At 39.0% G+C, this 21,960-nt stretch overlaps 1 protein-coding gene across 3 annotated transcripts in view; it reads right to left on the bottom strand.

Annotated features, from left to right (window-relative positions):
* Positions 1–3,592: 3,592 nt before the first annotated feature.
* tead1a (TEA domain family member 1a) overlaps positions 3,593–21,960 on the bottom strand; it is a 42,821-nt gene continuing 24,453 nt past the window's right edge. For all 3 annotated transcript variants that reach the window (XM_042412328.1, XM_042412331.1, XM_042412329.1), the window contains exons 4-12: positions 19,996–20,058; positions 16,228–16,359; positions 15,948–15,997; positions 14,624–14,685; positions 12,449–12,576; positions 10,561–10,734; positions 6,903–7,043; positions 5,810–5,962; positions 3,593–5,627 (exon numbers count right to left, since the gene is read on the bottom strand). In XM_042412328.1, the coding sequence (XP_042268262.1) occupies positions 5,514–5,627; positions 5,810–5,962; positions 6,903–7,043; positions 10,561–10,734; positions 12,449–12,576; positions 14,624–14,685; positions 15,948–15,997; positions 16,228–16,359; positions 19,996–20,058 (1,017 nt within the window). In that variant the 3' untranslated portion in view covers positions 3,593–5,513. The remainder of the gene's footprint in view (positions 5,628–5,809; positions 5,963–6,902; positions 7,044–10,560; positions 10,735–12,448; positions 12,577–14,623; positions 14,686–15,947; positions 15,998–16,227; positions 16,360–19,995; positions 20,059–21,960) is intronic.

Genomic DNA, 21,960 nt, shown 5'->3' with positions numbered 1-21,960 from the left:
TTTTAAACACTAAAATATTAATATCACAATTGGCTTCAAAATTCCAGTATCTGTCAGACTATTCTGTCAACTGCGTCTCATGGTCTTCATCAATAAATGGAGCTGTCAGATGACCTGGAGATGGCTCTGTAATAAGCTAGTGATGTGATAAAGGGATGTACAATATATGTGATTTAGTCTAATAAGTTATTTTTTATAGTGGATTCAGAGTTCAGACTCTGGACTATTTTTCAATATGGACTGAAGAGTAAAGACACAACCCAAGAGCACAATTTGGAACTGACCATTTATTTAAACTGAATAGCATATGCGTACAAAGTCTCTACAAAGCTAGAAAATATCTAACATATGTTTTAGCCATGAGGGGAAAAAAGTTACAAAGCAAAGATCAGACCCTGTGCAGTACCAATAGACACACATTACTAGCTTTTGGATTTTTCCTAAATGTACTCTCTTCTTCGCAAAATAGGATAAACATTAGAATATCAAAGATATACACAACATCTGTAATAAACGTTATTGTCACCTTTATACAAAGCACCTTATCAAAAAAAACCTCGGTGCACACACAGACATTGTGCACGTGCACCAGGGCAAAAATATTCAAGGCCATTTTGGAATTGATTACAGACAGGATTTCTGTGCCACATGTGGTTCGGAAAAGAAGATAAATATCCAACTTGCACATACGAGACGACATTAACAACACAGACAATGGTGATTCGGAAACTCAGCAACCTTCTGAACAACTTTTAGGCATTATGTATACATGGCTTTATGAGTGACTTTGCAAACGAACTTCTTTATTTGTGTGAGAAAATTCTCTAGTTGATTATAACGAATGGATATTCAACAGTAACACCCTGCAGCGATGTCTTTATAATGTTTGACACACATTTAGGGCCTTTTCAGAAATCAGTAAATCACACAGGGCTTCTGCAGTCTGCCAACCGAGATGATAAGAGGTGTCCATATTTGAGGTCAATGACGTACATTTTGATTGATAATCAACTTAAATATTTTTAAAAACAGAACAAAAGCCAAGAGTTTCTCAAAAACTTAATTTCCAATATTCTTTTATCTATACAGTTTTACAGTGTAGCTCACAAACTACAGATGTTTCTACTCCTTCTCATTGGAACTCTTTTTTGGCAGAAGCAGATAAGATGATCTTGCTTGTAATAAATCACTTTTCCTCCGTATTTTGTGTCACATGATGACTGTCTTTGGTAAGCAGGTGGTAGATAATGTCTAGACAGAGTGCTGTTATTGCAAAATCTGCCCCTCCGAAGCTGTGTGTCAGGTTATCACTTACATGTTACATGTTGGTACTCTGGTGTGAAGGCCGTGTAGTCTTTCTGTGAACAACAACACTACTGTGATGTCAGACAAATCTCTGGGAAAGTGGAGGCAGGGGGATTTTGGACAGGGTTTTCCTGCTCTGGAGTTTGAGTCAGACTGACCTGAAATGATTGAGTGTTATTTGACAGGTGGGTGTAACCCCCATGACTCAACCCTCTCAGGGGTCTGAAAGCAAATACAGTCAAAATACAGTCGTTTTGGAACAACTATTTAACAACTATCAGCCCAAAGGTAGAAAGACAGTCCTCGCCAGTTCGATATGAGTCAGATCTGAGTCGGTACTTGATAGACTCAATATTTAACAATAAGAGCAGTAATGACTGAAGAAGACTCTTTTTAGGGCTGATAAAATGGTAAAAGTCGCTACAAGTTAGATTGTTGTTTTTCCTGCAAATTACTGGATCTTCTGGACACCACATAGCATCCCAGCTGGTCACACTGGATTATTAACCCTGTCAGTCTTCACACTTTGTCAATCAACGTCCAGTATTCTATAGTAATATATTTAAAAACATGAGGGCTTCAATCATTGCAATTTATTTTGATCTCTGTGAGTTTACGTTATGAGAGTGATCTGTTCAAGAAGCAGATATATTAACTTTGTCTAACTTAAATTATCCAGATAACTCAGTAAACCTACTTGTTGGAATAGAACCCAAGTTTTTTCCTTGGACCTGGTGTTGATGGTGTTTGGGTTTTTTTTTGTCAATGTAGGATGCTAATTGTAAGATACTGTAAAATTTGAACAGCAGCTGGAATCATTTTTAACACAGTTTAAATAGAATAATTAAACATTTTGGGAAATGCGCTTGTTTGCTTTCTTGCTGAGAGTTAGACGAGTTAGAACTCTTAATACAGCTAGCAGTAGGTTAGCTTAGCTTAGCATAAAAACTGTCAGCAAAAAGCTAGCCTGGCTCTGTCCAAAAGTTAAAAAGTCTGCCTGCAAACACTTCTAAAGCTTGCTAATTAACAGGTCATATCTAGTTTGTTTAATCCGTACAAAAACTGAAGAGTAAAAGGGACATGTTGTGGTTTTATAGAAGGTTATTGGCCGGACTATTTCTTGAGTGGACACAGTGACAGGCAACCTCATGGTGACAACAACACTCCCAGAAGTGACAGAGCCAGGCTAGCTGTTCCCCCTGCTTTCAGTCTTTGAAGATACTTAAGTTAGAAATGGTCTTACAGTAGCAACAAGCCCAAGCAGTTGCATTGTTGTGAATGAGGCACCAGACAACATTCAGTGTGCAAGCTGTTTCAACATGAATCCGTCATACATACATGTAATACACAAATGCAGCTACATGTAAATGCTGCATTACTGCAGATACCAAGTGGATAAAAATGTGTTTCATTTACATTGTGCGCAACATAACAACAATTAATCCAGATGGTCCAGTGCTGACTTTCTTCATTTACAACAGGAATAGCCTTTAAATATGGAGCCCTCAGACACTGACTACTGGGGCATGTGACACCTAATTAGGAGTTCTTCATCTTCTCTAAAATGCCTTTATATTTACTTTTCATAAACACAGTATCATCAATTCAAATGATCAGGACTTCAGTGAAACAGAACAGAAATGTCCAGTTCTGTTTCCAACCAAAGGCACTTCATGCTGCTGAGCATGACACGGACGAACAACCGATCGACACCTGCTACAGTACACTTCATCAACAGTTTTTGGTTTCTGTTTCATAAATGACTTTTTTATTCAGACATACAGTATACTGTATTATCTAACTAGAAAAAAGATAAAGGGAACTGTGTTTTCAACCATTTAAATGTCATCTAGAGTCAGAATGAGCACTCAACGACCTTTCCTGACTTCGAGCACGCTCAAACTGAATAACAGGTGCCAGGGCTTCTCATACAGTAACGATCAGGGCCATCTTCATTTTAAATACAGTATTAATGTAATGGAGTTTCAGGTTCGAACACATCAGTGAATACAGACATATTAAAGCTCAAGTTAGCTGGTATAAGAATACTGAACTAAGCTATGCTTAATTTGGAGGAGTATTGTAGGTTTATTTTAACAGTTTCTTTCCCTTGTACACCATGAATGACTTTGTTGTATAGTTTGTAAAATTCACAGTGCTTTCCAATGGACCGATCATACAAAGCAAATTAAAGTTACAATCCTTAAAGGCCCATGAAATTAAAAATACATTTTCCCAGTTTTAATCCCATGTCCCTGTGTTAATTGTTCATTTCTCTCTTGTTATATGCCAAATATACGTTAAAAAAAAAAAAAAAAAAAAAATCTGTATCAAGAGTATTTTTACACCAAAATCCCATCAATGTCTTTTCTCTTCCTGTAAAACAGTTTCAAATGTTTGATGACTCATCCTGCACTCAGCGGCGTTTACAAGAGTTCATCCAATCAAATGTGACTTTGGGCGAGTGGCTAGCCACACCGGTAATATATAAACCACACTTCACTATTTGTGGGTCGTAGTAGCTAACAGAGCAATATGGAGAGAGACAGGAAAAGACTGAGGACTAATCCATTCATCTCTCCCTCGTCCTCCTCTTGATCTAACAACAGGTGAGGGAGGTGTGTGTGGAGCCAAAAGTCCTCTGTAGCTCCGTTTCTCTCTGCAGTTCCATATCGTGCTAAACTCTAAGCCCCGCCCACTTTTAGGAGTCCAATCAAATGCGAAGGATTTGATTTAAATCCCTCTTGTAACACCGCTCAAATATTCTGTTTCACTGGGAAATACATCACAGTACAGAAGCTAAAGACACTCTTAACTTCTGTTTCACTGGAGCTTGATTTACATGAAATCAAACGCTGTTTTTGATACTATTCATGGTCTGCATTTTTTCTGCAATTGCCATTTAATGTTTTTACATTCAGTAATTACCTCTCTAAATACCATACTTTCATTGTTACTGGTGAAGTCCACCATTCACGCATTGGATTCAAATGCACGAGATTCACAGGAAACAATGCAGCGTGCAATCCAGCGCTACAGTTTGTAATTGTATTTACTAAAAAGTGATTGCTTGCGGCCCCTAGAATTCTAGGACTTGTAGATTAAACTGTACTTGCTGTTAACACCTGTAACCACCAGTGTTGCCAAATCAACCAGGGCAGAAATCTTAAGGATTATAACTTTAACACGGTCTTGACTTATTTATTTTTATCTAAATGAAGAGTCACTTGTTGCACAAAAAGGTACCTGAATTGTTTAATTTATAGTTCCTTATTAACATACATTTCAGATAGTGTTCCTGGAATTAAAATATAGTCTATATGCTACTATCAATAATCATTTTCCCAAAGTTTATAAGCTATTCTTTTTTTCTTTTTTTTTTAAAGAAAACATACAAAAAGGTAAAAATTTGATTTCTTTTCTTTGGGACAAACCTTTTTTTATGTGCAAGAATGCAGCTCACACAATTTGCGGTCGCTATCTGTACAAAACCACCTCTATACGGAACTATGTTATAATGCAGTAGTGTTATTTCCTTCTCTGGTTATTGATGATACACAGGGTCTGACCTTCAGTGTCTGTCAGTATCTTGGCAGATAACAAACACACTTTTTGTCACAGGGGGGTGAATATTGTTTGATTTAGGGTTTTTTTTTTCTCCTGGGTTGAGTTTCCCAAAAGCAAATGACACAAATACCACTTTCATTTCCATCATCAGAACTGAAAAATACAGAATTACCAGGAGAAAGAGGGGAAGAAACCAATTAGCAGGAGACATGACATCTTCTGGTGATATCAGAGTCAGGATGCTCTTGGGAAAACCACCCAGGTTGATTCTGATGAGTAGTGTTTGTACGGCTGCACTGCCACTGCGCTGGTTACAGCTAATGAGCATCTGATCTTCAGGTTGGAGTTCATGTTTTGTGTTGAAATGCTCCTGTTGGGGAGGATTGTGCGGCATACTGTGTCATATCTGGTGTTAATTAAAAATTACCCCACTATTGTGATGTTTTCGTGAGCAGCAGTGAAAATGCAGCCATTTTTCTCTCTTCACTAAGTCGAGCTGTTTGGCTGAAAGACACTTTTGTAGAATTCAGTTTTTAGACATTTCACCTCCAATGTCACCATTAATCACCAAGCAAAGGCCATGTGTGTGTGTATGTGTGTGTGTGTGTGTGTGTGTGTGTCTGTGTGTGTGTGTATGTGTGTTATTCCTTGATGAGTCGATAGATGTGGTGCTGTGCTCCGTGCTCGTTGTTGGACACCTCAAACACACAAGCCATGCACAGCAAGGTCTCCTGAGTGTCTCTGTTGCTCACCACCTACACACACACACACACACACACACACACACAAGTAGAGGAGGAAAAGTCAAGAGTGAAATACGTATCTCCGAACAAATAATGCAAGTGCCTATCTGCAGATTTACATACCAAAATATAAGAAATTTGTTCATTTATTCACACATAAACACACACACTGACTGACTGACTGCAGTCCTTACCAGCAGAATAGTGAAGTTCTCCAGCACACTGTTCATCATGTATTTCTCCGGCAGGTGTTTGAGCTTGTGGATGAAGTTGATCATGTATTCACACATCGGAGAACGACTGATTCTGTAGACGAAACGTCCGTTTTCAAACCTCGCGTATTCCGTCTGGCAGAGACAGAGAGGAGAACGTTATATTTACCACATGAAATAACTGAGCATCAAAGGGAAACTCCACCAATTTTACACATAAAGATCAGTTTATTAGTCATGAGCTCAGCCTGTGAAAACAGTCTTCTCCTGTGTCTCTGAGGGAGCTTTGTCAAGTCTGAGAAAATAACCCTGGTGATGTCATCGGGGTTTATACCTATACCATTTTTATGACAGAGAGCCTTTGGTACAAAACAGGAGAAAGGAGTTGGAAAGAGAGACAAGGGAGGGACTGTCTCATGAAGAAAAATCAATCAAGTTGCATTATGGGAAGTATAGGCTCCAGTGTTTTTGGGGCTTCACCCAATTAGAGACTTTAAGTCAGAATATCTCCACCTCTGCTGCTTCTTTTTTTATGTCTCTTGCAAGTCTCCCAACTTTACAGAAGTGCAATACTAAATCACTAGAGTGCTCTTTTAAAACTGTACTTTATAACTGTTTAGTGCAGTGTTTCAAGAACCTCTGTCCTTGCAGATCTGAAGGCCGAATCACCAGATGACATTAAGTGTTGTGGGAAATCAAATAAATTGGAAATAATATCTGACAGCCGTTTCATTTCTATTTTATTACCTTTACCATCATTGCAGTTCATTTTAACAACTATAGGTGTATGAGTGAATCACGTTGCTGCTCCACTTTAAGTGCATGTTTTAGTCTCTGTTTTCTTTGTTTAACCACAGTGGCTAACAGAATTTAACTTTAAAAATTTGGATAAATGACAAAAAACTTTCTAAATGACACTGGCTGTAAAGGAGAACAACTGTTAAAACTGTCATGAATGGGCTGGAGGTTTAATCCTCTTATGTCACTGAGAAAAAGAAGCAAACCAGACATTTAATTCCATGAAAATGACTCCTGTCAACCAAACTGCATCATCAGCATTAGAGAACATCCTCACCTCCACCTTCTCGACAACCTGCTTGCCGAAGGAGCAGACCTTGGTGGAGCAGGTGATGGTCATGTTCTCTGAGCTCTCGTACTGGCTGGTGACACCGTAAAAGGCCGCAGGGTCGTCCTGCATGTTATGATTCAGGTCCGCCTGCCAATCAGAGAGCAACAACAGTATTATTTACATCATCAACACTATAAATGTCACGGATAACTGGAGATTTAACAATAAAATACATTAACACTCTCTGAAACACAAGAACCAATATGAGAAGGAGCACCGTCTGCTTTCTGCCACTAGAATTAGCCAACAGTGCCCTCTGCTGGTAGTTTAGTCACTGAGACATTACAGGTGTACAAACTCCACAGTCTGCAACACCAGGTGGAATGGATCCCCTTATGACATTACTAAAAATATATCCAAAGGTCATGTTCAAGGTTTGACTGTGGATGTCTAAAGTGCAGAATGGTGTGATGGTCAAAACAAACAGGCAAACATAAAAAGTATGTTTGATATACTGAAACCTCATATCTGAAACTTGAAAAACCAGTGATCACAAGTGTGTAATTCTGCTGTCACATTCCACCTACTGTACATCATTGCTGTATTACAGAGTAGTGGGGGCACAGATTCTTAAAAGAGATGTTGATTTTGAACTTTTTAACAGAAAATATCCCATTCCCCTAAACTGTATTCGAGAGGAGGCAGAAATCTCAGAGATACATGTACAGACAGGTGACAAATTAAAGGAAAAACTGGTCTGAATGCTTGACCCCTACAGTGAGGGGATCTGGTGGCTCTGTTATGCTTTGGGGGCCTGTACCGCTTTTTCCTTTAATTTGTCACCCGTCTGTATCTCATACCTGGGTAAATGAATTTATCTGAATCAGAGCTGCAAATGGCAATTATTTTTATTATTGATACATTTGTTCTTTTAATAAATTGGTTAATTGTTTGGTATATAAGTCTCAGACAATTGTAATAAAAAAAATAAAAAATAAAAATAAAAAAATAAAATCCATGTTCACATACTCAAGTTGCTTGTTGTATATGACCAGAAGTCAAAACCCCAAAGATGTTCAGTTTATTATCAGAGAAGACTAAAAAAAACAGCACATAATCACATCTGAGAAGCCATGACCAGTCAATTTCTGGCATTTTTGCTTGAAAACAACCTACACAATTGATTGATTATCAAAATATTTGCTGATAAAGCTTCTGTAGATCAAGTTATTGATTACTGCACTAATAATTTCAGCTCAAATGGCTGGATACAACTAGATGTAGAGAGAAAATGTTTTGTTGTATTTTGGGTAAATTGACCCTTTAAAATAGCAGAAAACCGAGGCAAACTTTTCATAACACATTTTTTTCATGCTTAATGTAATTTAAAAAAAAAAAAACAAACTACTATAGAGATACATCAGGAGAAAAAAACAATATACTTATGTCATTGAAGCTGGAAAATATTTCATCAGAACATTGAGAACAGTGAGAACAGTGAGAACAGTGGATTACAGGCTGAGCAAAGTGGAAGTGTAGAGGTTTGTATTACTTGTGATGAGTTCTCCAATAAGGATTGTGTGTCTCAAGGTCAAAAACAAACACACACACACACACTCGTGTTTCCATCACTTCAAAGGACATTACAGTGACTTATATTCATTTCCTGGAGACTTATCCTAACCTTTACTACAACCACGATATATATATATATAGATATATAGATATATCCTTTATTTAACCAGGTAAAAGTCACATTGAGACTTAAAATCTCTTTTTTCAAGAATGACCTGGCCAAGAGAACAGCATAAACATTGTAAACATTGTGTACATTTATTCATGCACACAAACACTCACACACACACACACATCCAAACATCAAACTGTGCTCCATTAAAGGAGCAGATTATCTATTGTGGTAGATCAGAGAGCTTTTTAATTTGATTCAGAGGGGCTCTCGACATAGCACACACACACACACACACACACACCTTGTCTTTGTTTGTTGTCATGCTACGAGCACACATCATCACTTCTACATTAACTTTGTACTGAACCCACTTCACAGACCTGCAGGCTTTAGTCCCCTTTTGCATACTGTCTGACAACCTCACAGCTACATTCAAATTCAACCTGTTCAGCACTTTGATCATTAACCACTCGCTTAATTCAAATCAAATCGAATTCAAGGAATGGATGAAACTTTGTGTTTTTTCACTACATAAACTACTAACTACTTTACTAGCTTTCAGAGCTGCCAAATCTCACGCTTTGACCATGAGACTTGTGATTTTTCAACGAAGGAACAGCAGTTGCTGCGCTTCAGCGATGCTAGCCAAACTTGCTTTAGATAGCAATATGTTGCCAAACTCCTCTATTATTCCTCATCCTCACATTCTTTTCTCTTGAAATAGTGAGGCATTTTTTTGAAAAAAAGTGTATAAAATGTAATAATAAATTCAATAATATAATAAAATGTATTTTTATTTATATTTATCACATACTGTATTAGGATTAATTATCTCTACTCTGCAATACAGAAGCAGTGCTAAGTCTTTATTTCCATGTCGTACACATGGACATGCAGCTTTAGCCTCAGTCTTTTACCATTATATCTTGTGTAGCCATAATGTCCATAAAAGCCCCTTAACATCGGTAAGCACAACACTGTTTCAGTTTTAAAACAAATAAGCTGCAAACATTCAAAAGTTAGCAAACGTATTTTTAACCAACTCACAGGGTTTTACTATTAGCTTACGCTAGTTAGCTACAGCTGATAAAATCTGCTAGCGACAGTCATCATTTCAGCTGACAAACCCCGGTCACCTGCTAGAAATGAGAAGCTGCTTGTGTTTACTCCTGTATGAAATCAGAGACCCATTGTTTCAGAAAATTACCACAAGTGTCCAAAGTTAAGTCTGCCACCGTTATCATTGTAACAAAATAATGTTAGCCAGGACTAACGTCCCCGACCAATTTTGATTGATCCTGGGACTCTTGATGAAAATGAGACTAGTTTGAGTTAACCACTTGAAAAATATGTCATCCTCTGTGATTACTGTCCTGCTAGATCACACAGTGTTTGCATTACTCTGAAAAGAAATTACTAAATGTGTGACACTCTTCATGTTTGCCAGGATTTTTGTAAGTTCTTTAGTGTACTGCTGCACTTAGAAAGAACAGTAAAGAGACTGAGACACACACACCCACACACACACACACACACACACACACACACACACACACAAACGTGGAGACAGAGCAACCTGTGAGTCAGGAGGTGAGCAGGTGTTCAAACAAAGCGCCTGTGCTTTCATCAACCCACCACCTCCATATCCCAGGTGAAAAGACAGAACACACACACACACACACACACCTGTAAGTACAGACAAAGACATGGCACTGGGTGGAAAAATACAGGGAAAGGTAAGTAGCAGGGTACGTTCTAACCCTGCTCATTGATGACCATGAGAATTTCAAAAAACATATTAAAGAAAATTAAGTTGGTGAAAGTATGAGAGAAAGTGTTTTGGACATTTTCAGACATCATCTGAGGCTTTCATTATTTTGGATGACGTCTGTGTTTTTTTAATTTAACTCCTTCTTGATACCAGCTTCACAAACTCATGTTAACAGGATGTAGCAAAGTGTTTGATCTGCTCACCCAGAACTTGATCAGGTAGAAAGCGTTATGCGGGCCCTTGCCAAACAGCTCCTTGAGGCCCCCCTTCTTCTCAGGGAACTTGTCATAGATCTGCCTGATGTCCACACACTCCAGCAGGGGGTCGCTGTAGCTCGGGCTGCTCTGGCTGATGTGCACAAACAGGTGCTTGTTGTACTGGGGGGGAAGGAAGAAGGTGAATCACACAGGGACCGAGGTGGGAAGAGACAGCAAAGGCGATTTCACACCTGTAGTTCAGTTTGTTTGGTCCAAACCAAGAGAAAAATGATACATTGTCACTTTTTAGTTCTGGTCCACTTCCTGTTCACACTGGCTTCTTACAAACCAACCAAGAGGAACATACATGTAGTTATACAGACTGACAAGTAACTTGGTGTTTCTTTTGATGTAAGGAGCTCAGAGCACCTTCTTCAAGGATCATTTTCTGTATTCTATTTAGAGTATGGATCTTTTTCAGAGATGAGGTCGTAACATATTTAAAAATTCATTTTTTTAAAGCCTGGGACTACGTTAGTTTTGGCCATCTTGATTGGTTACAATGATATTATACTCCCAAATCATTGCTGTGTTGTACAGACATGGAGAGACATTGTTAGTGCCGAGTCTAACGAGGCAAGAAACATCAGCAGACAGATTGTACAGATGTCAGTGTGTCACCAGATCTCAGCATTTAAAGCTGCCCTGTTTATTTTTTGACCACTGGTGGCACTGTGGAGCAATATATCTTGTGCTCGACAAGCACACACACAAGCACACGTGTACAATCAGCGCTGTTCCGAAACATGAGTCAACCTCATTGCCTTAGAAAGTCTTGGTAGCGTAGCTCATTTAAGGAATAGGGTAGTGCGTGTGTGCGTAGCAAGTGAGCAAGCAGCAGAAAAGTGACTGTGAATGCGAGCGAAGCAGAGGAAAAGGTTAGCAGTAAATTGTCAGTCTGGTATAAATGTACAGTACAGACTATAATGTGTCAGTTAATAAATGCTGCAGCTTATCAAGACCAAGAAAAGTCACGTCTGTTGTTTCCCCTACTGCTGAAAAAAGTGAAGGGGGTTAGCTCCAAAGTTAGCAACAATGGGTTAGCCTAGCCTGACGATGCTAAATAAAGAAACAAAGTAACAGAACAGAGAAATGCATGGCCGCTTAGTCTCCCAATTTTTGATGGATGGATTGATGGTTTTAAAAAATTAGGAACCAGCAACAACATGCAACTGCTACATTTTACCTTGATTATATTTTTTTAATTGTTACCTTTGTTTTTGAAATGAGGTTTGTGAATTCATTATGTTTAATACTATGTTGACCCTCAATACAGGCCTGGACTTTCTGAAGAAATAATCACAATTTACTGTAACTCACAATAACAATTTTCCAGAGATGGCATAGGTGCAATTGCAGCTGACTTTGTCTTTGTCTACCAATCAAACAAAATGGTTAATCTGTATTGCAATGACATGTTTCTACCATCAGGGGCATTTCCAGCCCCTCCTCATTTACAGTAATATAAATTATGCAGGAAACTGTGGCACCTTTTGACAACCAACTCTGTTTCAAAGTCAACATGGACGTGTTTCGAGGTTTTTAACTGTCTAAACAGAAATCAACAAGATGAATGCCAGCTGTCTGTGAGCCCAAGGTAGAAAAATGACAGTGAAGCCGAAGTGTGGCAGGATGACAGATAGACTGAGCAGACAGAGAGATAGAGCTTTACAAAGGTTATTCATACTGGGAGACACAAAGGGGTTTAACGCTGTTCTTTGCTTTGGGGTTATCTATCATCTCTGTTTATGGGACAATAGGGAGTGCTTATTGTGGACTTGGGCTCTATGTGTGTGTGTGTGTGTGTGTGTGTGTGTGTGTGTGTGGTACTCACTGCCTCCTGGTCTCTCTGTGTCTCCAGAAAAGATGAGAACTCCACCAGTCGTAGTTTAGTGGTGCCGATAGAGCGACCATGCCATGCCGGCTCTCTGTGTGTTTGGGCTGCAGTGGGAGGCTCATAGCCTAGACAACACACACACACACAGTTTCCTTAACCTTACTCGTCATCATCACTGTCATCATGTATAATCATGCTATGTAACAGGGTTGACAGTAATGCCAGCATTATTCCTATACAAATGTGTTAAATATATGCCATTACTGGAGTCTCATGGTCAAAGCTTAACTGAGGTGAGGGTGCAGCACTGAAAAGCAGTCAACAAAAGCAGACGTAAAGAGGTAACAATGATGAGGACACAGTGACATCCCTTTGAAGTAGACTCAAAACTCATACACTCCCATTTACAAAAGCCTCTCTCCTCTCCTGTCATTAAGTTTCGGGTGTTGTAACTGACAGCTGCCATCATCCACTTGATGTAAAACCATCTTTTAGCACCCTGCAGGGACCTCGCTGAATTATTGAAAATACATTGTGAAGTGTCAACAATGCATGTGAGTCAAGTGACAAGTTGCTTTGTCTAATTCCCGAAAAGTTGCATTCATTGACCCATAGTTTGTCATTCGGGAGCCCTGGGGCTAAAACAGGCCGTTGACCCCCCAGAAAGCCTTAAAGTTCAGCTGAAATTTGAATTCTTGTCACTTTTTGTGTAACGAAATATAAACTATACTGATACTGCTGATATTGTGCATTCGTTCCATTTTTCACAAGTGAGAAAACTGTTTTTGGATATTTTTGTGGGCACTTCTCTCAGCAGCTGATATCCTGAGAGGCGGTGTAGCCTGTGTAGCCTTTGAACGTTATTATGACACTTTTTTTCACATGGCGCTGGTTACAAACTGTTTGCGATTTAACCATCTGTCCTTTTACAGGTGACCGGGAGGACCCATTGTATGGTTTGAATACAAGCAATTAAGCTAGCTTGCTGATGTAAGCCTTGATTCCCACTGAATGTTACTTTTCGTTCACGTTGTTTCATCACCCGTTGAGTCATCTGCAGCTCCTGCACACTCATTGCAGTGTTCGTCCTACATTATATAAAGGAGTCTCTCTCTTTCATGGGTCAAGATGTGGTAGGGAGACTCTCAACAGACCGCTATGAGCTACAAGGCAAGGGTCATGTGAGCAATGGAGACAGCTGGAGGCATCAGTAGGCTAGTATTCAGAAGGCTTGCTAGCTTGTAGAAAAGCAAATGACATAACTATCCTTTGAAAATTTTGGGAAAAATGCAGTAAAGCTTGTTCATCAACCTGCTGCGTTTCTTTATTCTTTCATCTTTGTTTGGTTTTGACAGATTGTGATTTGAACACAAATTCAAAATACATTTTTAAAATGAAAAAAAAAGACAATCCTGAGACAAATACACCAAGGACTAAAGCCAATCTTCCTCCAAACCACATTTAACGATCCTTTCAAAATAAGTTAATTTTCAGTTCCTGTATACTTGTTTTAATACAGATGTGTGGGTCTGACGCACAGCGAAATACTTCCACCAGTATCGTTCACAATGTCTAGAGCAATATCAGATGATGAAGAGGACACAGCTCAGTGCCACTGTAATTATTAAACAACAATAATGTAATTTTTAATAATCAGTTCCTACTGAAATGTGATTATTGTGCTTTTTTTTCAAATAAAAACTTATAAAACAACATGGTCAAAATCCATTATGGCCTACAAGATAGTAATAAAAGCTGACATAGCAAGATGTACACAGTGAAATTTTAGCAGATTAGCGCACTAGTTAGTTTGGCTCTTCTGTTGGTCAGGTGACCTTCACCTTGCAGCACTCTGCTGAGACTGTAGAAGGTGCTATCACTGGAAAAAATTTCTTCTTTTTGCAATTTCAAGTTCAGTTCAACTTTAATGTTTTAGATACTTTAGGAAGTAAGAGAAAGTTACTTATCACAAGTGATGTAAGAAAAGTCAGATTGACCTCTTATTTTCTCTTTTTCATCTCTTCACAAGACAACCTTAGGGCACACTGGAGTCCCGGGTGCCCAGACAGAGTCAAAAAACACCCTGTTGAGAGGCAGTGGCCTGAATGGCAGGAGAGAGGACCACCTGTTCGCTTTAGAGAAAGGAGATAATTGTACTGTGGTCGCTCTCACCTGAGATTGTGGTGGTCCCTGCTGTCTGCACAGAGTAGGCTTGCTGAGAGAACGGCTTGATACTGCGAGAAACAAAATCAGACAGAAGGACAGGCAGACAGGAGAGCATTAAAATGGCAGAAAGGAGAAAGGACACAGCAGGGCCAGTCACACAATGTACTTACATTGTAAAGAAAGGAATTCTGTTCTGTCTTGTATGAACAGTGGCAGGAGCTCAGAGGTCAAGAGCATCTCAAAGCTATACCAGCATCATTTATTACCATTGTCACCATCACATGGTCATATAACAGCAGCTGATCACTACCAGTGAAAGCGTAGTGATCTTAACCACTAGCTAGAAACTAATGTAACTAAGGTACGGCAACAGCAGGATGACGGGTTTTAGAATAAAGTCCACTAAAATTGAAACTCTGTGTGTGGTATTCATATGGACGACATTAATCAGTCAGTATTTGCAAAGATACAGTAAAGTCCCAGGCATCAATCATGTGAGTCATCAAGTAGTCACAAATAGTTTCTTAAATATCAGCTGGCATCATCGTGCATGTGCAGACGCAGCCTGATTGTGCACATTTTGAGGTTTATGGAAGAGTGACTGAAGGAGAATTCTTGTGACATTTCCATCTGCTACAAACAAGAAAATGCTTTCTCATCTCTAAAGAAGCCATGATGGATAAACACATAATACAGCCACCTGCTCCAGTTTTATTTTCATATTTCAGTAACAGGTAAAATATACTTAAGTGCCTGTCGTACCTTGTTCACGCCGAGCACTGCTGATGATTTCATCAACATATCTGATGTTACAGTGAGGAACATCAGACTACACTATGTTTTATCTTTCCAGATGATCACTTTGTCAGATCAGGCGATCATAGAGTCATACTTTTTTTTTGCCAATATGATGATAGACTACATAATAGTATTCGACCAGGTCAGCATCATAGAGTATAGAAATAATAAAAATAACAAAATAGCTGGTCCTTTTGCATTATTTATGTCCAGTGGTACTTCTACACTACTATTGTGTACTATTGTGTAGTCTGATCTTGGCATAAGATGATGTGGCTTTAATACAACAGTTATCAAAAGTGAATGTGTGACATGTTTCCTTTACATTCATACAGTACATACCATATAAGATATATAAAAAACCATGACTAACTTGCTCAGTGGCTACCAGAGGAGTCAGAGTCACTGAAACTACACGTCATATATTAACCAATAAAAGCCATTTGTGTCCTAAATCAAAGCAATAACACATTTCAAGGCTGAAAATCATTGATAAAGTTAGATAAGAGTGTATAAGAGGAGTGTGACTCACTCTTCTGCGGTGGAGCTGGACTGTCCTCCAGGAATCATCCCCTGCCACAGCTGAAAATAAAAACACACATTCATACACTGGACTGAGGGTGCACACACCATGAATGCCATACAATGTGTGTGTGTGTGTTCTTGTGTGCACCCCAGGACTTCAAACTGAGCATATGTGGCCACCAGACTGCACAAAAATTTGCTTTATTATTATTCATGTCCTTGTGTTTCCTGTATTTATTTGAAGAGAATAAATACAGTGTGTGTGTGCGTGTGTGTGTGTGTGTTACCTGTGCGTTGCCGGGGAAGCTGGCCCGTACTATTCCAGGCAGTAGCTTGCTGTGTATGGCTGTGGCTGAGACAATCTGAGCAGAGGACATGGATGAGATGCTCTGCAGAGCTTTCTCCTTGGCATTCTGGTCCTGCACAGCAACAAACACACATATTAGCATCATCAACATGAACAGACTTTACATACTGCTCACACACAAGAGAGCCAAACTGAACGCAAGCATCGGAGCAGCACAGTGAGTCATCAAAAGCCAGGAAAATAAAAGAAGAATAATTGGAATGATTGTGAGTAATGAAATGTAAAATCCTGGAGAAAATCAAAGTCCTGAAGGGAAAAATGATAATAATTGTCATTGTCCTCTGTCATTATCTGACTGCTTGTGATCAGACTGGCGCCTCCTGCTTCTTTCTTATTACACAAATTAACATACTGCAATTTGAGTAAACTGTCCAATATGGAGCAGCTCATTTGCCAACAGTACAACACTGTGGAAAGTAGCAGTGGCACTTTCAAATTAAAGGCTTTGTTTGTGTATTTTAATTGAACTTTAAAGGGAAAACTTGCTTCACAGACAATAAAGCACTGATTAGAAATGCTTAAGGGAGAAAATACTGTAGATGAATGATAAAACAGACAAATACACCACCTGGTGAACAAAACAATTAATGATCTTAACAGCCAGACTTAGTGTATAGCTGCACCTTTGGGATACTAAGAGTTTCCTGCTGGCAATTGCTGACCTGGCTCACATAAGACTTTACTTTAAATGTCCCAGTTTAACATTTATAAGAAAATACAGAGACAATTAAAAACTGGTGTATAACACAGTATAATGTAGCAGATATTTTAAAGCGTTTATTCATGTACAGTATTTCTTAATAATCATAACTTCTCCTATGAAGACATATCTTATATTATTACAACTGTATTTTAGTATATTCTCATTCATTATCTGTTTTTACAATAGCCTCCACCTACCACACACATTAATAAACACTTTCTGTTTACAACTACATTATAGTGTGTCATAAAATTAACTGTTTATATACTGCTAATAAATCTAAATTAGAGGACTTACAGTTAAGTGTTACCAGATTTAAGTGTTGACCTTGGTTTGTCATTCTAATCATAACAAAGTTTTAAAATCCAACACTAATCAGTGTCAGACTGTATATGTTCATGTCTAAATCCCCTGTTTTGCCTAAAACTGTCTCCCAGTGGTGTTGCAGAGGATCTGGGATATATACCTTTTCCTGTGCATGTTTTGTTTGGGTGTGGTGATCTGGCTTGAGGCCCAGGGGAATCCTAGTGACAACAGTGGTGAGCGGTGAGTGTGCAGCAGAGCTTAATGACAACACAGTGAACACCACTGGTAGGGGCGGCTGCCTCAGGGCAAAAAGTTACACATAGCAGGATTACAGTAAGGTTGAACTTGTTGAGTCCTTTGTCATATATGAACTTGAAGTAGCATCAAACCCAGAGCAGAGAACAGCTGAATGAAATGGAATTAGAGGAACTGCAATAGCTGGAGAATCATTAATTGGCAGCTTCACTCAAGTTAATTGGCACTGAGAGAAATCGCTTCTCCTCGGGGAGGTAATAACATTATAGGAGGTACTGAGATAGGAATCATGCTGGATTTTCATATCAAATACCAGTAACCATATGGGTTTGATAACATCCCTGACCTGAACTCATTTCTTTGAAAGAAAGCCATGTATTCATGGTTTTAATGGGAACTCCAACAGCAGGAAAAGCTCTTACATGACCTTCAAATGACTAGAAAGGCTGTCCAGCGTTTGTGATGTGCTGTTAGCAAATCGATAATATATAGTGCTAAGACAATCCATTAATTAATCCATTGTTTTTTTAAATCAATTAATAGTGTAAGTCATTTACTAAAAGCTATGGTTGTTATTCTATATTCTCCCATGAAAAGACCAAAACCAACAATGTTAGTACATCTCTCAATACTTTCAGACTACCCCTAGTTTCATTTTTATTCAAGGCTAATTTGTTTACTGCTGTAAATAGACGTTACAGTGGTAATCGTTAGGGAAATAGTGTGTTTGTTGGGGACTATTTTCAGCTGCGGATTAATACACATTTCATGCTCTAGTGAGTATTTCTGGCAGCAGGATGGTGTATGTCGAATTGTTTGAAAATAAACTGTGTTCATGGTGATGAAGGAACATGTCAGGCAACAATGTGTCTCACTGTTTTTAACAGTGGAGCTCTACGGCACAGAGGAATAAGAAATATCAGGCTGCATAGATAGTAATTGTTAGTAAGATCAGTTAATTGTTGGTTTTGGTCTGCTTATGGGACTTGTTTATAATGAGAAAAATATAGATTATCACCAGACTTTACGCAAAAATGACAAATATTTGCTGGTTCCAGCTTCTTAAATGTGAGAATTTGCTGCTTTGTTCTGTTTTATATCATTGGAAGACAATGTTGTTGTCTTGTTGACTGTTGGCTGGACAAACAAGCAATTTGAAAATGTAACCTTGGGTTGTTTGATATTAAAATTTATTAAAAAAAAAGAATCCACAGAATGAGTGCTAATAAAAACAATAATTAGCTGCAGTTGTAATAATATCTTTATAATAAAGTTGTGGTTTAATATTGTCTTCAGAGAATTATGATGCTCTAATGTAAATATGCTCCAAACTGATGGTCGGATTATTTTAGGTCTTGATTCATTTCATTTCCTGTAGTCTACAAAATTTGTCATATTGCACAATGACAGTGAATACAATTTAAATCCACACAGTACAGTGAATATTGGCATGATGGTGGTATTTTCCATTTTTATAACAGAATATGTTTTTTTTAATATAATTATATAATAAAGAAACAGACAAAAGAAAACCCAAGAAACAGTATAAGCACATACACAGCACTGTATCGCCAATAACAATATACTATAATAATAAAATAATAAGAAAATAGTATATTGGTACATGTATATTATGACAGTGAATCAAATAATGCCTGCTGCCTCAACTGTAATCAACCATCTGTCATTTATTTTATGACAGCAAACATCCATTCAGTCCTCGCCTCGTTTCTATTCGGAGTTCCGACTGCTCTTCTCAGAAAACAAGCGCTCCTTTGTTGCTTTACATGTAGTTAATTACAACCAACTGAGAGGAAGAAAAAGAAAGAGGGAGAGAGGGAGGAGGAGACACGGAGGGTAAGAGATTAATAGACTGGGAGGAGGGTGGAGAGAGCATAAGAAGAGGGAAGAAGAGAGGAAAGACGGGGAACAAATGAATCAATGTATGGATATAAGAGAATGACAGGAAGAGGGGGAGGTGGAGGAGGCGGGGGGAACCTAAACAAGCCTAATTAGACACCTAGGATACTAGAGTCACTGTGACAGGCATCCATCCAGTCGTTGTGAAAAGTTAACAAGCAAGGGACAAACACTGAATTCAGATTGCCCTTGTGCGTGGCATGATGTAGAGGTCAACATGATTCTTCACAGCTCAGTCTAATGTCTTTATTCATTCATTTGAATTCTGTAATTTCAATGTTCTCGATATTCATATTGCTAATTGTTGCAGTATTTCTGCACTGCATTTCCCAGAGATCACCGCTTTTGGCACTATTTTTCTGTCTCTTTTGCCAAGGTGGCCATTGGAGATAATCCTCACTTATCAGCTGTGTTTGTTCCAAAGAAGCTGGAAATGTAAAACACACCGCTCCCCCCCACCTCCCCACCCCCTCACATCCTATTGTACCACTGGGTAAGTCTTACCTTTAGTTTGGACTGAAACTCCCTGGATTTTCTTCTGGCTAAGACCTGGATATGACTGGATACCTGGAAGAGAGGAGATGGGAGGAGAGGAGAGGAGAAGAGAGGAGAGGAGAGGAGAGGAGGAGAGGAGAGGAGAGGAGAAGAGAGGAGAGGAGAGGAGAGGAGGAGAGGAGAGGAGGAGAGGAGAGGAGAGGAGAGGAGAGGAGAAGAGAGGAGAGGAGAGGAGAGGAGAGGAGAGGAGAGGAGAGGAGAGGAGAGGAGAGGAGAGGAGGAGAGGAGAGGAGAGGAGAGGAGAAGAGAGGAGAGGAGGAGAGGAGAGGAGAGGAGAAGAGAGGAGAGGAGAGGAGAAGAGAGGAGAGGAGAGGAGAGGAGGAGAGGAGAGGAGGAGAGGAGAGGAGAGGAGAGGAGAGGAGAAGAGAGGAGAGGAGAGGAGAGGAGAGGAGAGGAGAGGAGAGGAGAGGAGAGGAGAGGAGGAGAGGAGAGGAGAGGAGAGGAGAAGAGAGGAGAGGAGAGGGCAAAAGGAAGGGGGGTGCATGGTAGAGAGAGGAGGAAGGACCAAACAGTGAGTTGCCATGGTTATGAAAGGACTGTTGCCACACTGGAAGAGCACACACACACACACACACACACACACACACACACACACAGACACACACACACACAAACACACACTACTCCCCTGACAACAGTGAATAGACCCATCTATGCACATCTTTTGAGAGCGAAAAGACACCTGGGAACACAGGCCAAGAACTGAGATACTAATACTACACTACATACAGATGGTGCCACTTTCTGTATTGTTCAAAAAAACCTAAACAAATGTTTTTCAGTGGGTCAACTGTACTATGTGAATGAAAAATAACAGTAAACATGCTGTTATTGAACAGCACACAAGCCCTTTTATACTGTACACTGTAAATGCATCTGCTATATCCATTATATACGGTCTGACCTCCAAACCAGCCTACTTGTGCGGGTATGAACTTCAGTAGCTTAAACCAAAGAAAGAACATCATTTTCAAATCACCTTGACAGTCAGTGACATCAGTGGCAGTCAGTAAAGTATTTTCTGCATAGACAGCAATGTAACAATATGTCATTTTCTGAACTTATATGGTTGACATAACATTGCAAAAATAGCTTAGCTGCTAACAGTAGCCAGTTAGTAAAGCTAAAACCTTCATTGTTTTACTTGACCATTGCTATTAGAACAAAGAAGTAGCCATTTTTGGTTGTTATCGTAACAGTAAGCGCAACAGTGTTTCCTTTATTTATGTGAGTGGACAACCTGATTAAAAAAAGATTTCTTATGTCGTCCTTTCATATGTTTTGGGTGGAAATGCGAGTAGAACATGCAGAACGATTGGGAGTTTTTCCCAAAAAGCTGCATTCATGTGCAATAGCGCTGTAAAAATGTCTTCCTTACAGAGAGCTAAAGTAAAACTGGAACATCCATATTCTGTTCCAGAAATCTGTAGTTTTTTGTATGTACAAATAAATTCTTGCTTTGTTAAATTCATGAAGAGTTCAAATTCCAACCTCACTTCCTATATAAACTACTTATCTATCTGAAAATATGGAGGAAACTATAAGAAACCCACTACGAGAAAGTGCATCAACTCAGAAACTAGGGACTCTCTTTTCAGAGGTTAGCTTGTGAATGCAACGCTTTTTTAAAGCTAATTCTCAACTCTCAGTTTTCAGAGCTTTGCTAAACACAAATATTATCTCTGTAGCTCTTGACTCGTTTGTGTATATTTTCAGGTAAAGTGTTGGTTGCAACCACAGAAAACCAAGACAAAATATTAGCATGCTAATCATGCTGCGGTGTCATAGTGAGCATCTGATTGCAGTGTTTGTGATAAATACTGCTGTATGTTCTCAGCTGTACTTTCTGTATTTTCTCAGCTGACACTGGATTGTATTGTTTTTCTTCTATAAAAACAGGAAATATCAAGATTG

This window comes from Thunnus maccoyii, chromosome 5 (genome assembly GCF_910596095.1).
Source record: "Thunnus maccoyii chromosome 5, fThuMac1.1, whole genome shotgun sequence".
Classification (NCBI taxonomy): Eukaryota; Metazoa; Chordata; class Actinopteri; order Scombriformes; family Scombridae; genus Thunnus; species Thunnus maccoyii.
This window is presented reverse-complemented; position numbering and strand designations above follow the sequence as displayed.